This window comes from Synchiropus splendidus, chromosome 10, assembly GCF_027744825.2.
Source record: "Synchiropus splendidus isolate RoL2022-P1 chromosome 10, RoL_Sspl_1.0, whole genome shotgun sequence".
Lineage (NCBI taxonomy): Eukaryota > Metazoa > Chordata > Actinopteri > Syngnathiformes > Callionymidae > Synchiropus > Synchiropus splendidus.
The window spans coordinates 5,272,742-5,286,468 of NC_071343.1; the positions used below are offsets into that span (position 1 = coordinate 5,272,742).

At 42.8% G+C, this 13,727-nt stretch overlaps 1 protein-coding gene across 2 annotated transcripts in view; it reads left to right on the top strand.

Annotated features, from left to right (window-relative positions):
* dachd (dachshund d) overlaps positions 1-13,727 on the top strand; it is a 185,864-nt gene that overhangs the window by 150,346 nt on the left and 21,791 nt on the right. For both annotated transcript variants that reach the window (XM_053876330.1, XM_053876331.1), the window contains exons 6-8: positions 1,748-1,920; positions 1,992-2,136; positions 2,211-2,342. In XM_053876330.1, coding sequence (XP_053732305.1) covers positions 1,748-1,920; positions 1,992-2,136; positions 2,211-2,342 — 450 coding nt within the window. The remainder of the gene's footprint in view (positions 1-1,747; positions 1,921-1,991; positions 2,137-2,210; positions 2,343-13,727) is intronic.

The following is a 13,727-nucleotide window of genomic DNA, read 5'->3' on the forward strand; positions in this document are numbered from 1 at the left end:
GAGAACAAACTGTTCACAGTCACTTTTGATCCTGCTGGTTCAAAGTCACCACCAGAAGAGGGGGAGCAAAGGGTGGCGCTGTGATTTTTATTTTATTTTTTTTGGAAGGGGCACAGGTACCTAGCTTTGACCTTCGGTCTGCTTTTTTTTTTTTTTTTTTTTTTTGTCCTTTGAAAGTTTTGGCTTGTTTCCATGAAGACATTCTGAAGCTCTAATGCAGCAACTTCTTTCCAATCTTTTCCATTGAATTAGACCCTTATGCTCAGACAGCGACTCAATCCTGGCAAAATGTTTGAGTCGTTCAAATGTAGGAACAGAAAATACAGTAGCGTCTTCAATCTACTTTCTTGAACTACATCAGCGGGTGAAAGAGAGCTTCAGCTCTTGCTCTGCTTGGAGCAAACTCAATGTCTCTGTAAGGTATGACTCATAAATCAGGTGTATCTGTGCTGTGTTTCCCTGAAGGGACGAAGCAATGTGGAGAAATCACACAAATCTTCATTCCAAACTTATGATTTTTGGTACAAATGTCTGACCCAGCCATTAGGATAGTTAAGCCTGGCATCACAGACACATTAAATGAACATTAAAAATTACGAAATACGATGTAGCAGATTAGCAAATGAAGAACGTTTGTCCTTATATATATATGATTTTTTAAAACTTTTTTTTAGATTCAACCAATAAGTTACTAAAAATGTGTTTTTGAGTTGTGACAAGTTCCTCTACATTGTGAATTGAAATGCTGTGAGTGGAAAAAAAAATTGTAATAATATAGTATAGTAATAGACAACTCAAATATCGATTCAAATCTTGTTTTAATGTTCATATGAATCATAAAAATATATGTACAAAATCAACTTTTGGGAAAAAACACAATATATATATAAGACAAATGCACATTGCACTGAAAAGCATCCTAATTGAGCTGATGATAACTTTTCTACTTTACTTTACTCCAATCAAATCTGACGAAAAATATTTGTGTAATAACTCAACATAAAGCAAGCAGCTCACTTTCCAGATAAAATGAATGACGTCATGCGATAACATACCGAAATAAAGCTCTGTTCCTTTTCCTCAACTGAGAAAAAAAAAGTATTTAAAACAAGAAAAGTACTCAGAGATCATGTATTTTTTTCCAATCCAAATATTTGCTTCTTTAGCATTTGAAATACCGTTGATCGCAATGAACTTGACTGGACTGCGGGTGGCAGTAGTCTTCTGAGACTCACTGGTGCAACAGTATGAGCGAAGAAGAAAGTGTCTCTCTGCAGCAGAGTGTGCTGAGTCCTTCAAATGAAATGAAATAAATAAAATGAAACTATGTTTTGCAAAGCTCTCATGACCAACAAAGGCCATCTGTCCCATAGTTGCGGCGTCTCTCCTGCAGCGCTCCCCATTTTCTCACACTTTAATACTAATCCATGATATTTAATTCATCGTGGAATAATGGATGTTTTTTTATTGCTGTGTAAACTTGAATCTCTGAATGACTGTGTGGGTAATTGTATTCTTTATCATGATCTATTATTCAAATACGCGGTGAAACATTTATGTGCCTTGTGCTAACAGAGAATTAAACAGCTCCTATGTCTGTGGCACTTTCGGTCCTGCGGTGTGGGGTGTCCGACTGGTCAACAGCTGAAATGAGCAGATCTTTTTTTCTCTGACGAAATTTCCCCCGTGAATATTGAAATCATCGTGCGCATCGCCAAGCAGCCAACAAGCTCTTCATGTGTTGCAGGCCTGGAACTCCCCTTCATGATGATGCCGCACCCTCTGATCCCCGTCAGCCTGCCCCCTGCCTCCGTCACCATGGCGATGAGCCAGATGAACCACCTCAGCACCATCGCCAACATGGCCGCCGCCGCGCAGGGCCAGAGTCTGCACCCCAGAATGGTCACTTCTGTCATAAAGGTATCCACCATATCGGTATTCAGGGAGATGAAAAACAATACTTATTTCGGGTCTTGCTTTTGAAACTCCAGGGGTTACAGGAAAGGATCCCGTCCAGTCCCTCCCCGGCGCCGTCCCTAGAGGACAGCAGGAGGCCGGGAAGTCACCCCTCGTCCCACCGCAGCAGCAGCGTGTCCAGCTCGCCAGCGCACACAGAGAGCTCCTCAGACCGGATACGTACGTCACCAGTCGCGGGCACTTTCGCCACACTCTTTCTGCTTGATGCTAATGCACTCGCTTCTTCACATCAGCCGCACACCACAACGGTCTGTCCATGAACCAAGCCCTGCTGGGCCTGTCTCCAAACATCCCGCCTGGGCCTAAAGAAGGAGACCTGGCACACGACATGAGCCATGACGCAAAGCGCATGCATGCCGACAAAGGTTAGTGGATTCCTCTCCAAAATGTCAACAGTTTCCTGTGAAAGAAAATTATTAATAGTAAAAATTTATAAAAAATAAAAATAATAAAAATAGTTTATTAAAAGTACAGTATATAGTAGAGTATATAGTTTGACATAATGACCATGAGTCAACAAATAAGGATACGCAAACTTGTGTATTTTTAGTCAAATATTTCGGTAATTATATATCAATATAATATAATTTAAATATACATATAAAACAAATATTTGAAGTATGTATAAATGTGTAATTTTTGCTGTTGATTTGAGGCGGAAGTTTAGCTCACAAGCTAAGCTAAGCATGGTGCTGAGCCACAGTAACTGTAGTAACTACTGTTTACTTGAATTTAAAAGTAACTAAGTTAGATTACAAGTTACTTGTCAAGTTACATTTGACAGCCGACTACTGCTCTCATTTCCTGAACAATATCTGTATGTCAATTTTGAGGTTGGAGTTCTTGGGGGTCCAGTGTTTTTCCACGTTTGGGGTCATTTTTTTTCAGCACAATCTCAGTTATGTACTCTCCGTCTTTATTTATGACTTTCGAGAGAAAAAGCAGCATCAGTACAACACATCATAACCGTTTCTTCCTACACCAAAGAAAAAATAGTGTAGTTTAAGAGGAGTTTAAAAACATACATAGTTATACAGTCTGTACATAGTTTTTTGAGTCCGCCCTTTCGACACATTTGGGAGGCGACTTTATTTTGCTCTCTTTAACCAGTGATTTCTGCACATTGATGGACCCTGCAGGAAGCTTGACACATGAGCTGTCCGCGAGTTCAAATGGTGACTGGCGTGTCCCGCACATGACGTCATGCCCAAAGACGCAGTTGTAGAAAGCGAATGATAATATTTAGCTTCCCGACAACAGCAACAATAGTAATGGACGGTGACTTAGATAAGTAACTTTAATCGGATTACTTTGTTTGAAATAGTAACATGTTACTAAGTAACGCAGTCCTGGCATCACTGGAGCTGACTCAGCTGACATCCCCCTGAACTGTCGTCCTTTTCAATGGAAGCTCTTTATGTAGCTGAGACACGTTGTCATAGCCCCTTCATGAGACACTGCCTTTATGATCTGCTGATTCTTATGCTAAAATCCAATGTTTCCAACGCGGAGTCACTCAGACCACAGTTGGGTTTGTCTGCCGTTGCTCTGGGTGACGGTTCGTCTTGGTTGAAGCGAGGTGATAATGATATCAGAACCACCATGGAAATCACTGAGCTGCCTGTTCCCTGCTGGATAGTCTGACATGAAATCAGTATCAGACCTCCACTCCAAGGGTGTGAAGCAGTGAATAGTTATAATTAGCCGGATCATGAGCAGAATTTATAGGTCACAAACTGTCTGCGCACGTGTCAGCGCTCATAATGTTAAGTGCTAAACGGGATGGTGGAGACTGCGGGGTGGTGCCCGGATAAGAGCTTACGGTCAAGTCATGAAGGAGGCGGCTCCTGAGAGAGAGTCCAGTTCAGCTGAAGGATCCCCACATGTCTCGCCGCTGTCTGCTCACGTAGTTCGAAGAAGCCTCATCGTGTCGGATGCTGAAGTCGCTCCTGGAACCGTGTCTCATCCAAGTATATTTATTTCACATGAATACAGTTCTAGGGCATTTAAGACCATTATTTTGAGGTCTCTGAGAAACGCTACATGTGGTGTATTTTTCAGTACTTTCACTCCAGCAGTGTCCTGTAAATTGAAGACCACAAAGATAATAAGCATAGTAATACGATGGCTACACTTATAAAAACGCTGTTGCATTCGTGTCTGCGAAATCAGTCTGTCTTTTCGTGCACAACCGGTGGTGGTCTGAGTTACTTTCTGAGTCCCGTTACAGCTTTGTAATATAGATGGGATTCAAACATGTTGAGTTTGATTGATACATTTCAGAAAAGAATGACACAAATATCACAGATGGATCATGTTTCTTTTGCGGATAACTTTTTTTTTTAGTGCACTGATTCCAGGTGGCGCTGATGGTCGGACAGTTTAGCTCTGTCCTCTTGTTTAAGTTCACGTGCACAGATTCAACTTAAATTTGATCACTCCAGTGTCAAATATCCAAATGTGATTACTCTACTTCTAATACTGAAAAAAGTGAACTAAAAAATAGGTGAAAGGCGAGAGAGTTGGTCGATGACATTTACATTCTTACGTGAGTTTCTTTTTTCATAAATTAAAATATTCCAACTAACTAAAGAGTGGGGGGTGTAATGAAATATTGATATGCTCAAATATCCCAATCCTTAATCGTGTTATATTGTCTTGATATTTGAGCTCATAACAATAAACTTTTCTTCATCCACATAAAATTGCACTGCATTACTTGATCTTTTCCCCCTAAAATGATGTGTCTTGTTAGCAAATATTACAATACATTGCTGAACTCACAGGATCGAGGTGTATCGTATCACCACTCCTGAATCGGGATATGTATCGTAGATACCTGCCAATACACAGCCCAACAGCACAAGCTCAAGAATGAAGAAACATGAACACTCTTTTTTTTTTTTGGTTGAATGAATGAGATGGTGTGTACTGAAGTATGAGGTATGAAGTATGAGGATTGCTGTTCAGCAGTTGTCTCCTTCTAAGAAAATATATCAAGATGATGAAATAAAAAACTAAAGGAAAGTATTTTAAATAGTTAGACATTTTTACATTAAAAAATTATATGAATTCGTGAACAGCCTTGTTGTTGTTCCTTATTTTATTTTATTTTATCTTTGTATTATTTATTTATTTATTTATTTTTTGTCAGCACTTTATTCCAAAACACTTTCCTAGTTGGTGGGCAATACATTTGATTCTGATTCTGATATTTTTTGTACATAATATTTTTCTATTGTATAAAATATTTTGCTATAATTTTTCATATATATATATATTTGTAATTTGTATATATATATGTATATACAAATTACAAATTGAAATAAACAGAAAAAAGCAATGAGGACATAAGCAAATATTCTGCATTGCTGAAGACTGCATGACTGCATGTTGAGTCTAAAGTGAAAATCCAAGTGAAAAGAGAGAGCGAGGGATTAAAAGAGCAAAGCAAACAAGAACATTAGGCAGGAATCCTACTCCGGAACTCAAGTGCCTCCTCCGTACTCAGATGATCAACATAAATGGACTGTAATTTCTCCACAATATTGACGGAGAAAGCCAATGACCCTGCGATCCAGGCGCGGCGGGGCTGGGCGCCGCACGCCGCGCACCTAGCGCACGTCCACCTGCCGCGCCGGGCCCCCGTCTTATCTCTCCGATTGTCCATTCCTGATATGTCACTGGAGCTGATCAGGATTCCGTGCCCCTCGGCGCCGGCACCAGAGGTCCGCGGCTGCGGGAAGCGTTTTGGTAAAAGAAGCCATTAATGCAGAGGAGTGCAACTAAATTAGTTAGCAATTTGCTGAGCATGAATTAATGAAGAGAGCTTCTCCCGGCTCCCACAGTTGTAATTTTCATAATAACCCCGGACCTTTATTTGGCAGGTTGTTTAGTTTTTCCGTTTGAAGGTTTTCATTAGTCTAATGAGGACTGTGCAAGGGCGAGCAGTCAGCACAATTTACATGAGGAAGCTATCATAATAAATGAGGCCATTTGAATCTCATGCACAGGTTTGTGCAGCCAGATAAGAGAGAGATTGTCGCTGCCAGATTCGGCTGTAACCATTACGTTAGAACCAACTCATAACCAAAGTCAGTCCAATGAAAGCTGTAAGTGAAGGGGAATAAAATTAATGGCAGATACATGGAACGGTAATGACACGATACATGATGCAGTAGATGAACACAACCGATGCCGCTCATTGTTGAAGGCCTCAGCAGCTTGGTTTGTCTTGGCTGCTGTTTTCCATTAGACTTGGATCAGTTTGGATAAATGAGGTTCTGATGGTTTAATGACGTGATCTTTAAATTCATCTCCACCTTTCTTTTTAAAAGAAAAGCTGGACACCTCACAGAGCCGCCCTGATATCCCAACACTCATCTGCTTCCATGTCTTCGCAGCCGATGAAAGACAAAGGCTGTTTGTTGTTGTCCTAAAAAGACTCTAAAAAGTTGAATGACCCGGTGCAGAGCCACCAGATGGTGGCGGTTTTTTATGGGTGATTGAACTCATTTTTTGACGTTTTTTTTTTCTTGGAGAAACTGAAGATTAGGTGTAAAAAAAAAAAAAAGCAGAGAGCAAATGTTAGCTCACATGTGAGTAATTGAATTGCTTCAAACAGAAAGTCTGTGGCGATAGCGTTCGACAAGCCTCTGTCTAGTGAAACAGCAGGTAGCTGACAAACGGGGGGGGGGGAAATTTGAAAGGTACGGAAGCCTTTGGCTGTAAACTCAGTTTGGACATCAAACACTTGACATCATCTTTATTTCCTCAGGGAAAAGGTGTTTGAAACACAAGCCATATGTATGTACATGGAAGTGTAAGTCTCTGTAAATACCATGTGGCAGTTGAAGCCTTTTGCCAACAACAAATTTCCCCTCTCTATACGCAGCCCTCCCACTGCAGTTAAGCTTGCCAGATCCTTTTTTACATCCATTTAAAAAGCCTGACAGCATCGTCGACAGGATGCTGATCTTGTAGAGGAAAATTACTCGATTTCACTGGATGACATGGTTAGTTTTTAACCCCCACCTCCCATTTTATATTCTGCCTTTAAAGTCAAACATATGTCGAAGAAGTAGCCAACATCACAGAGGCAGCAGTAGGCGAGATCTTTTGAGCACCCGAAGAAGAGCCGGATTCACTGGAGCGGCTTCGTCTACAGGACAAGCTACTCAGTTTTCCCTGCCTTTGATTCCCAGGCCACAGGCTGAGTTTAAGCTAATGCAAGTTTTACCAACGTGTTTGGAAAACTTCGGAAGTGGAATGGAGCATATTGGTTAGTTTTAATTTCAAATCTGAATGACTTCTAAATGCATTTAAGCATTTGTCACACATACCGGTAACATCTTGCTAATGCTGTATATGACTGTAAATATTTTAATGTTGATCTGATTGACTTAAATATTCATCCTTACGCACCAGTGAATGTTCGAGTCCCACTTCATCCATGGCCAACAAGAGGGGTGTCTTAACTGTCTTTCTTTCTTTACAGTATTTATTGACTTATTCATGTATTCACTTTCAAATGAGTGCCAGATTGGACGTTGTCTGTTTCTTGAGCAAGGGGTTCTTGATTCTTTATAACTAGATAGTATATAACTAGTCCCCTACGAATAAAACTTCATAAACCTTGCCAAAAGTTGCCTTACATTATTATGGACATTCATAGCATGTTCTTTAAAGCCTTACGAATGTGTTGTGATGCCTTATGACAGCAGTAATAACATGTTATAGATGAGTGCTGCAGTTGTTTTATTCAGAAGTTCCAAACACAACGTGTGTTTATCTTAAACTGGCACTGACCAACACAGAGTTTCTCACTTCTTTTTGTGCAAGTGTTTATGGGGACAAATGAGTTTTGGAAGTCAGAGCCATTTACCCTGCACCTTCCATCCGATTGTCTGGTTCTGGACGTTACAGTGGATGTCTAGATCCGTCCGCCTACCCGGGGATCAAGTCAAACCTGTGCATAACAAGGCCAAGACAAGACAGGCATTTGGAGGGGCCAGACAAATTCCAAGACTGAGACCAAAGTGATTATAGAACACCCAAGTTAAGTCTGGTTGTCATTCAACATATAACATTTATTTCTCACTAAACTTGTGTAGAATCGCTTGTCGTTTCTTTCTCAAGTATTGATAAGTAGATCCTGTGTGAATGTTGGTGCAGGTATGAGCTGAAATGTTTGTGAAGAACACAGCAGGGGGGAGAACTTGTATGTGGTTTTAATTGGCACTTTTATAAAACCAAAATGGTTAGTCACTTGCATTTATCTGAGGAATTTCAAACATTACTGATTAAAAAAAAAAAATCACAGTGCCTTGACAACAGCGGAGACAAGATTGAGTGTGACTCCAAACAAATTCAAGACAAGAACATGTGGGACCACAACAACACCAAAATGGCCGTCAATATTCTTTTTGGTTGACTAGATTTCTAGCTCGCGAGCATGGACACAAGCTTTCAGCTGACACAGCTCAGACAGCAAGCGTAAGTTTAGCTCTATTTCACATTGACCCACCGTCTTCTTTGAGGATTGTGACCCGTACTGTTGCATCAACGACGTTTCCGACTTTTAACATTATTGTTGTGGTTGACCAACTCACACAGACAGAAGTCTAACACCAAATAGACCCTTAAAATCTCCATCATATCAAGCGCCCCACCTTTGTTCCTCTTGCGCTCTCTGGTTCCCAGCCGTGCACCAATACTAATGAAGCGTCGGGGTTTAGCTGAGGCCAAAGTTTCTCTTGCTCTCCGCGCGGACTAAATATTTCACTGACGTTGATGGTATCGCCGCACAGAATCATTAAAAGTTTCATTTGTTCAGCGTAAGCTCCTTCTCTTCATCTCCCTGACTTTAATGCATAGTGTTTTGTTCCCGATGTCCTTGGCGTTGCCAGCTTCAAACACATGCTGACTACCTGACTTTCCCCCAGTCAGGAGGCAAGATCATTAGCCATCACAGCCCTGAAATGTGACTTGGCAGACAATAATGCTTTATGATCAAACAACTTGTCAGTGCGTTCCGTCGAAATGAAAGAGTGCAAAAAAAGAATTCAATAGAGGATCAATCAAATTTCCCCCCGCGTCCACGTGAGCCAGAGTGCTGATGGTGCAGAGCGGGGCGATTCCTTGAGGACACGCCGGTTCATTTGGATATTTGTTCTCCCCCTCATGAATGTTCCATTGCGTGACACCATCTCTTGCTAATCACATTTCACTGAAAACAGGGGGGGGGTGGGGGGTGGGGGTGGGGTGCTTTTAGGGACGTTGAAAAGAGAGAGGTTCTTTTTAATCTTTGAAATGCCTCAAAAGTGACAGAATGCTTTCTCCTGCCAAGATGTGAGCCTCGGATGGGGAGATAAATATGCTGTGGTCAGCTAAGTGTATCTAGTGAGCAGAGAGGCAAATTTAATAATGCATTATCATTCACTGGCGAAGGTGAAATCTCCCTGTCCATCAGAAGGCTGAGGCCTGTTTCATGTTACCCTTCACTGCAAATGAACAAGTGCTTTACTCAGCCATACCAGAGATGCACAGTAGGCACTGGCGCTGGAGTCTATATATCCTCTGCGCTGTCAGACACAACAGCTCTGTAATCAAAGGAATCATCTATTGCTCTTGACTGGAGAGATTCATCGCAGTCTTTACCCCCCCCCGATAAAACATTTCCCTCAATAACCTTCTTTTTGTTGTCCGCCAAGAACACAAGGTGAGTTTTACATATCTGAGCATCTGCTATTATGCAGATCGCCGGGGCAAACGTTCCCGGCCGCCCTTGGACAACAGCAATAAACAATTATGAAGATTATGTTCGCAAAAATTTGTGATTCAAAACAATTGCGTATCTTCGCCGCGGCGACTGCGGCGGACAGATAAGGTTGACCCTGAGTATGTGTTTCTGTATTTTTTTCATCTTTTTTTTTTTTTTTTTTTCCGAGACATTGGGCGAGGGAGTGTGTTTGTATAATTTAATATTTGCATGTAAACAGTAATGAAGCGATGCTGCAGACACGCCAGGGCCAGGCCCTGCCAAGGTAAACAGCGGCCCTCCGACTTTGCCACAGTTCATCATGTTTACAGACTTGCAGTGCTGCCTGTATGCTCTTACTTGGCAAAGCCCATAAAGCACAAGCCGCTTGGATGCTACTGAATACAGTCAGTCTTATCGCCTTGGCAGTCTGCGAGCTGACTTGAGGACGTTGTGAGTCAAACCTTTAAATTTTCACTCTGTGATAATTACGCCTGGATACTTGAGCTTTTATATCCTTTCCCTGAGAAAGTAAATCATTCCTAATAAAGAGTGGAAGAATGGCGGGAGGAGGGAAAAGTGCTGGAGGACTCATTCTCTCCTCTCCTCTCCCTCCCTCGCCGCGCTCTATTCCGGGTTTTGAAAGCCATTCTGCGCGTATTCCAGTCACCTTGACTTTGCAACTGCAGACGTAAAGTCTGTTGCTTATCCTGGCCTGTCAATTAGGTGTTTAAAAATTAATCTCTTTAACTGGAAAGCCCGCGCCACTCCTTCGTCCCTCTGCAAACCAAGTGTTAAGAATTGAAGCAAAGACAGTGTGGTTGCTAATTCTATCCAAACAGCATGTTAAACACTTCCCGTCTAACCCGCTTACACTGAAACCAGAATCGGATTTCCACACCCCCCCCCGCGTCCATCCGCGTTCCCGAACCTTGGAAAGTTTACATTTACCTTATTTTTCCCCTTTGTTGTTTCATCTCCTCTTTAAAGAGAGGCTTCCTGTATCCAGATGGGATTAGCGCCTGCCAGCTTTGACGCTGCTCCCAGGTGAATCGCGTATTCCAGCCGGTGACTCCGACGTGGCAAAATCCCCTCTGCACCCCACCATCGCTGTGATCTTGCGGCGGCTATCTGGCCAGCCACACCAAGCTAATACTCGTCTTATTAAAACCCAGTGATTAGCGGGGATTTCCTCCCTGCTTGTTTGTTTGAATGCTTAATTATCAATATGTAATTGGCATATGTTTTGTCATGTCGGTGCACGTTCGGTGGCGTACTTCACTGGAATGCACATTGCTATCGGGCAACAACAGGACTCCCCAGTTACTTTCGGCGCTAAGCTGCATGAGAAGTCGCCCTGATGAATTAATAAACGCCAAACAAAGGAGACTGAACAAAGCGCTCCAAATAAATGGCTGGCTGATGGGCAGGTCTGACAGATTATAGGGCCGCGCACCACCACTGATCCCGCTTCTGAAATGGGACGGATTCAAGCAAAATACTCAATCAATCGCCAAGGCTTGTTTTGTCTCTTGGCTTCCAACATCGATAAATGGACGCGGTCCACGGAGGTCAACGTGCAAAGACAATCTGAGCACCTTTGCTTTGGCTCGGACCGATGTCCTTTGGAGTTTCTCTCCAGCAGTTTAGGCTCAGGACGAATCCTTAAATCACATTCTTTTGTAGAGGTTGAACTTCTGTCAGCAACTGTACACGTCCTCCAGAAGGACCGAACAAACGTTACTATACCATTGCCCCTGTGTTGAGTTGGCTTCAGAGCAGCCACCCATCTTATTGCGTTCTTCAATCGTAAGCCAGCGTTACAGGTCCTTAGTTTTATCTGTTATATAGTCGGCAAACTGTTAAGGAACTCTCAAGGGATCTTGGAATTCCTTTTCCCGAAGACATCAAATTGGTTTTATGATGAGAAAACAATGGGCTGAAACCAAGATATCACTTATCAGTACTGGTTTTTGTCATGCGCTCTTCTGATACTCAATGAGCCTACTTATAATATGCAGTTATAAGAGGCGTCAGCTCACTATCAGCAACTGTCAGAACTAGTTCACAATGATACAATGCTAGTCACTTGTATCAGCTCACATGACTGGATGTTAATGGACAAGAAGTCGACAACTTGTCATTCCACCTTGTCAGTGCTGCTGCCAGACCGATGTGACAATGGAATTGGGCAACCATAAGAATGAGATCCCGGATACAAGCGGCTGAAATGAGTTTTCTCCGATGGGTGACGGGTGTCTCCCTTAGAGATAGGATGAGGAGTTCTGTCACGTGGGAGAGACTCAGAGTAGCGCCGCTGCTTCTCCGCGTTGAGAGGAGTCAGTTGAGGTGGTTCGAGCATCTCATGAGAATGCCTCTTGGATGCCTCCCTTTAGGGCTGTTTCAGGCACAGCTAGCTGTGAGGAGATCGACCCAGGACCATGTGGAGGGGTTAGATCTCTACACTGGCCTGGGAGCATCTCGGGATCCCCCAGTTGGAGCCGGTGGATGTGGCCCAGGAGAAGGGCGTTTGTTGTGGCCTTCTGAAGCTGCTGCCCCCGCGACCCGACAATAGATAGATGAGGAGGACGAATGGATGGATGGATGAAATTGGGCAACTAAGCTAGTCCCTGTTTTGCTCTCGGACCATGGCCAAGGTATGTCTTCATCTTGTGAGAAAAAGACTTATTGACAATTACGACCAGAGAAGCACTAAGAGAGTTAATTCACTCCAATATTGCAATTGTTCTGGTGATATCATGTCGATGCCTTTTGTAGCATTTGAAATATTGTTGACAGCAATGAGCTCCACGGGACAGAAGTTGCTTTCCGGAAGTGGCTCTTCACACCTCTGAGAGTGGTGAATTCTTCAGCAGATTTGTGATCCAGATGTTAGTCCAGAACTCCACCAAAATATCAACATCTATTCCTCACCCCATCGTCAACCTTACTGAAATCCATCCGTCTGAGTTTGAGTTGTTTTGCTAACAGACACACAGACACATCCATAGCTTTATTGGTGCTGGCAAGAATCACAGCTTGTGATTGAGATGAACTTGTCTGGGGGTAGGAACATTCCAGTGTGAAACTGGTGTTTCAAAAAGCAAGCTACAAGCTTGTCAGCATGTAGCTTGTGATTCAGTCGTCCATGTCTGAGAGTAGCTAGCGTGATAGCGTTGAGAGATGAAGATATTGATGATGCTTGAAATGTCAAATTCAAGAACAGACAGCCGTGTTTGCCTCCTTACACACCTTATATACAGGTCTGTTTACCCGCCGTCACCTGATCGCCAGGCAGGAAACAGGATATTTCTCTGTCTCTCTCTCTCTCTCTGCGCGCTCATCTTTAAGAGCTCATTTTGAGGTGGCGTGCTGGCAGAAACCAAAGTCCTGTGCGCTTTTATGCAGTCATCACAGTCAGCCAAGCCTGTAATCCTCAGAGGTCCGATAATGACATAGCCCCTGCATTTATTACATGGAGGAGAGGAGAGAGGGAAAACGCTGACTTTGAACAAATGAACACTCTGACCTTTATGCAATAAATATGACATGGGCCGCATAAAAAGACAAGATATCTTCCTCCTGAATGGAAGTCAACACGGACTGCGCTCCCTCGCCGCTGGGTCTGTTCCCCTCTCCAGCCGCTCCCTCGCCCTTTATCAGTCTTTTCATGTCAAACAATAAAATCCACTTCACTCATTTGCTCCGTAATATGATAATTAATGCAGCAAAACACTGCCGTTTATTGTATGTCATATTCATCGCAGGATATTAGAGCGGATCATCTGTTAGTTTTGCAATCTTCACGCTTGATTTGATTATTAAATTTGATTACAATAGGCGTCTATAAAAAGCAATAATGTGCCCCATTCACACCAGGAAGGCAGCGGCTCGAGCGGCGGAGTCGGTCGGTGTCTTTTACAGTCTCGCCGTGATCCCAATTGAGCGTCAAGATTGTCTTCCTTTGTCGCCGCGCTGCCTGGCGCTGACA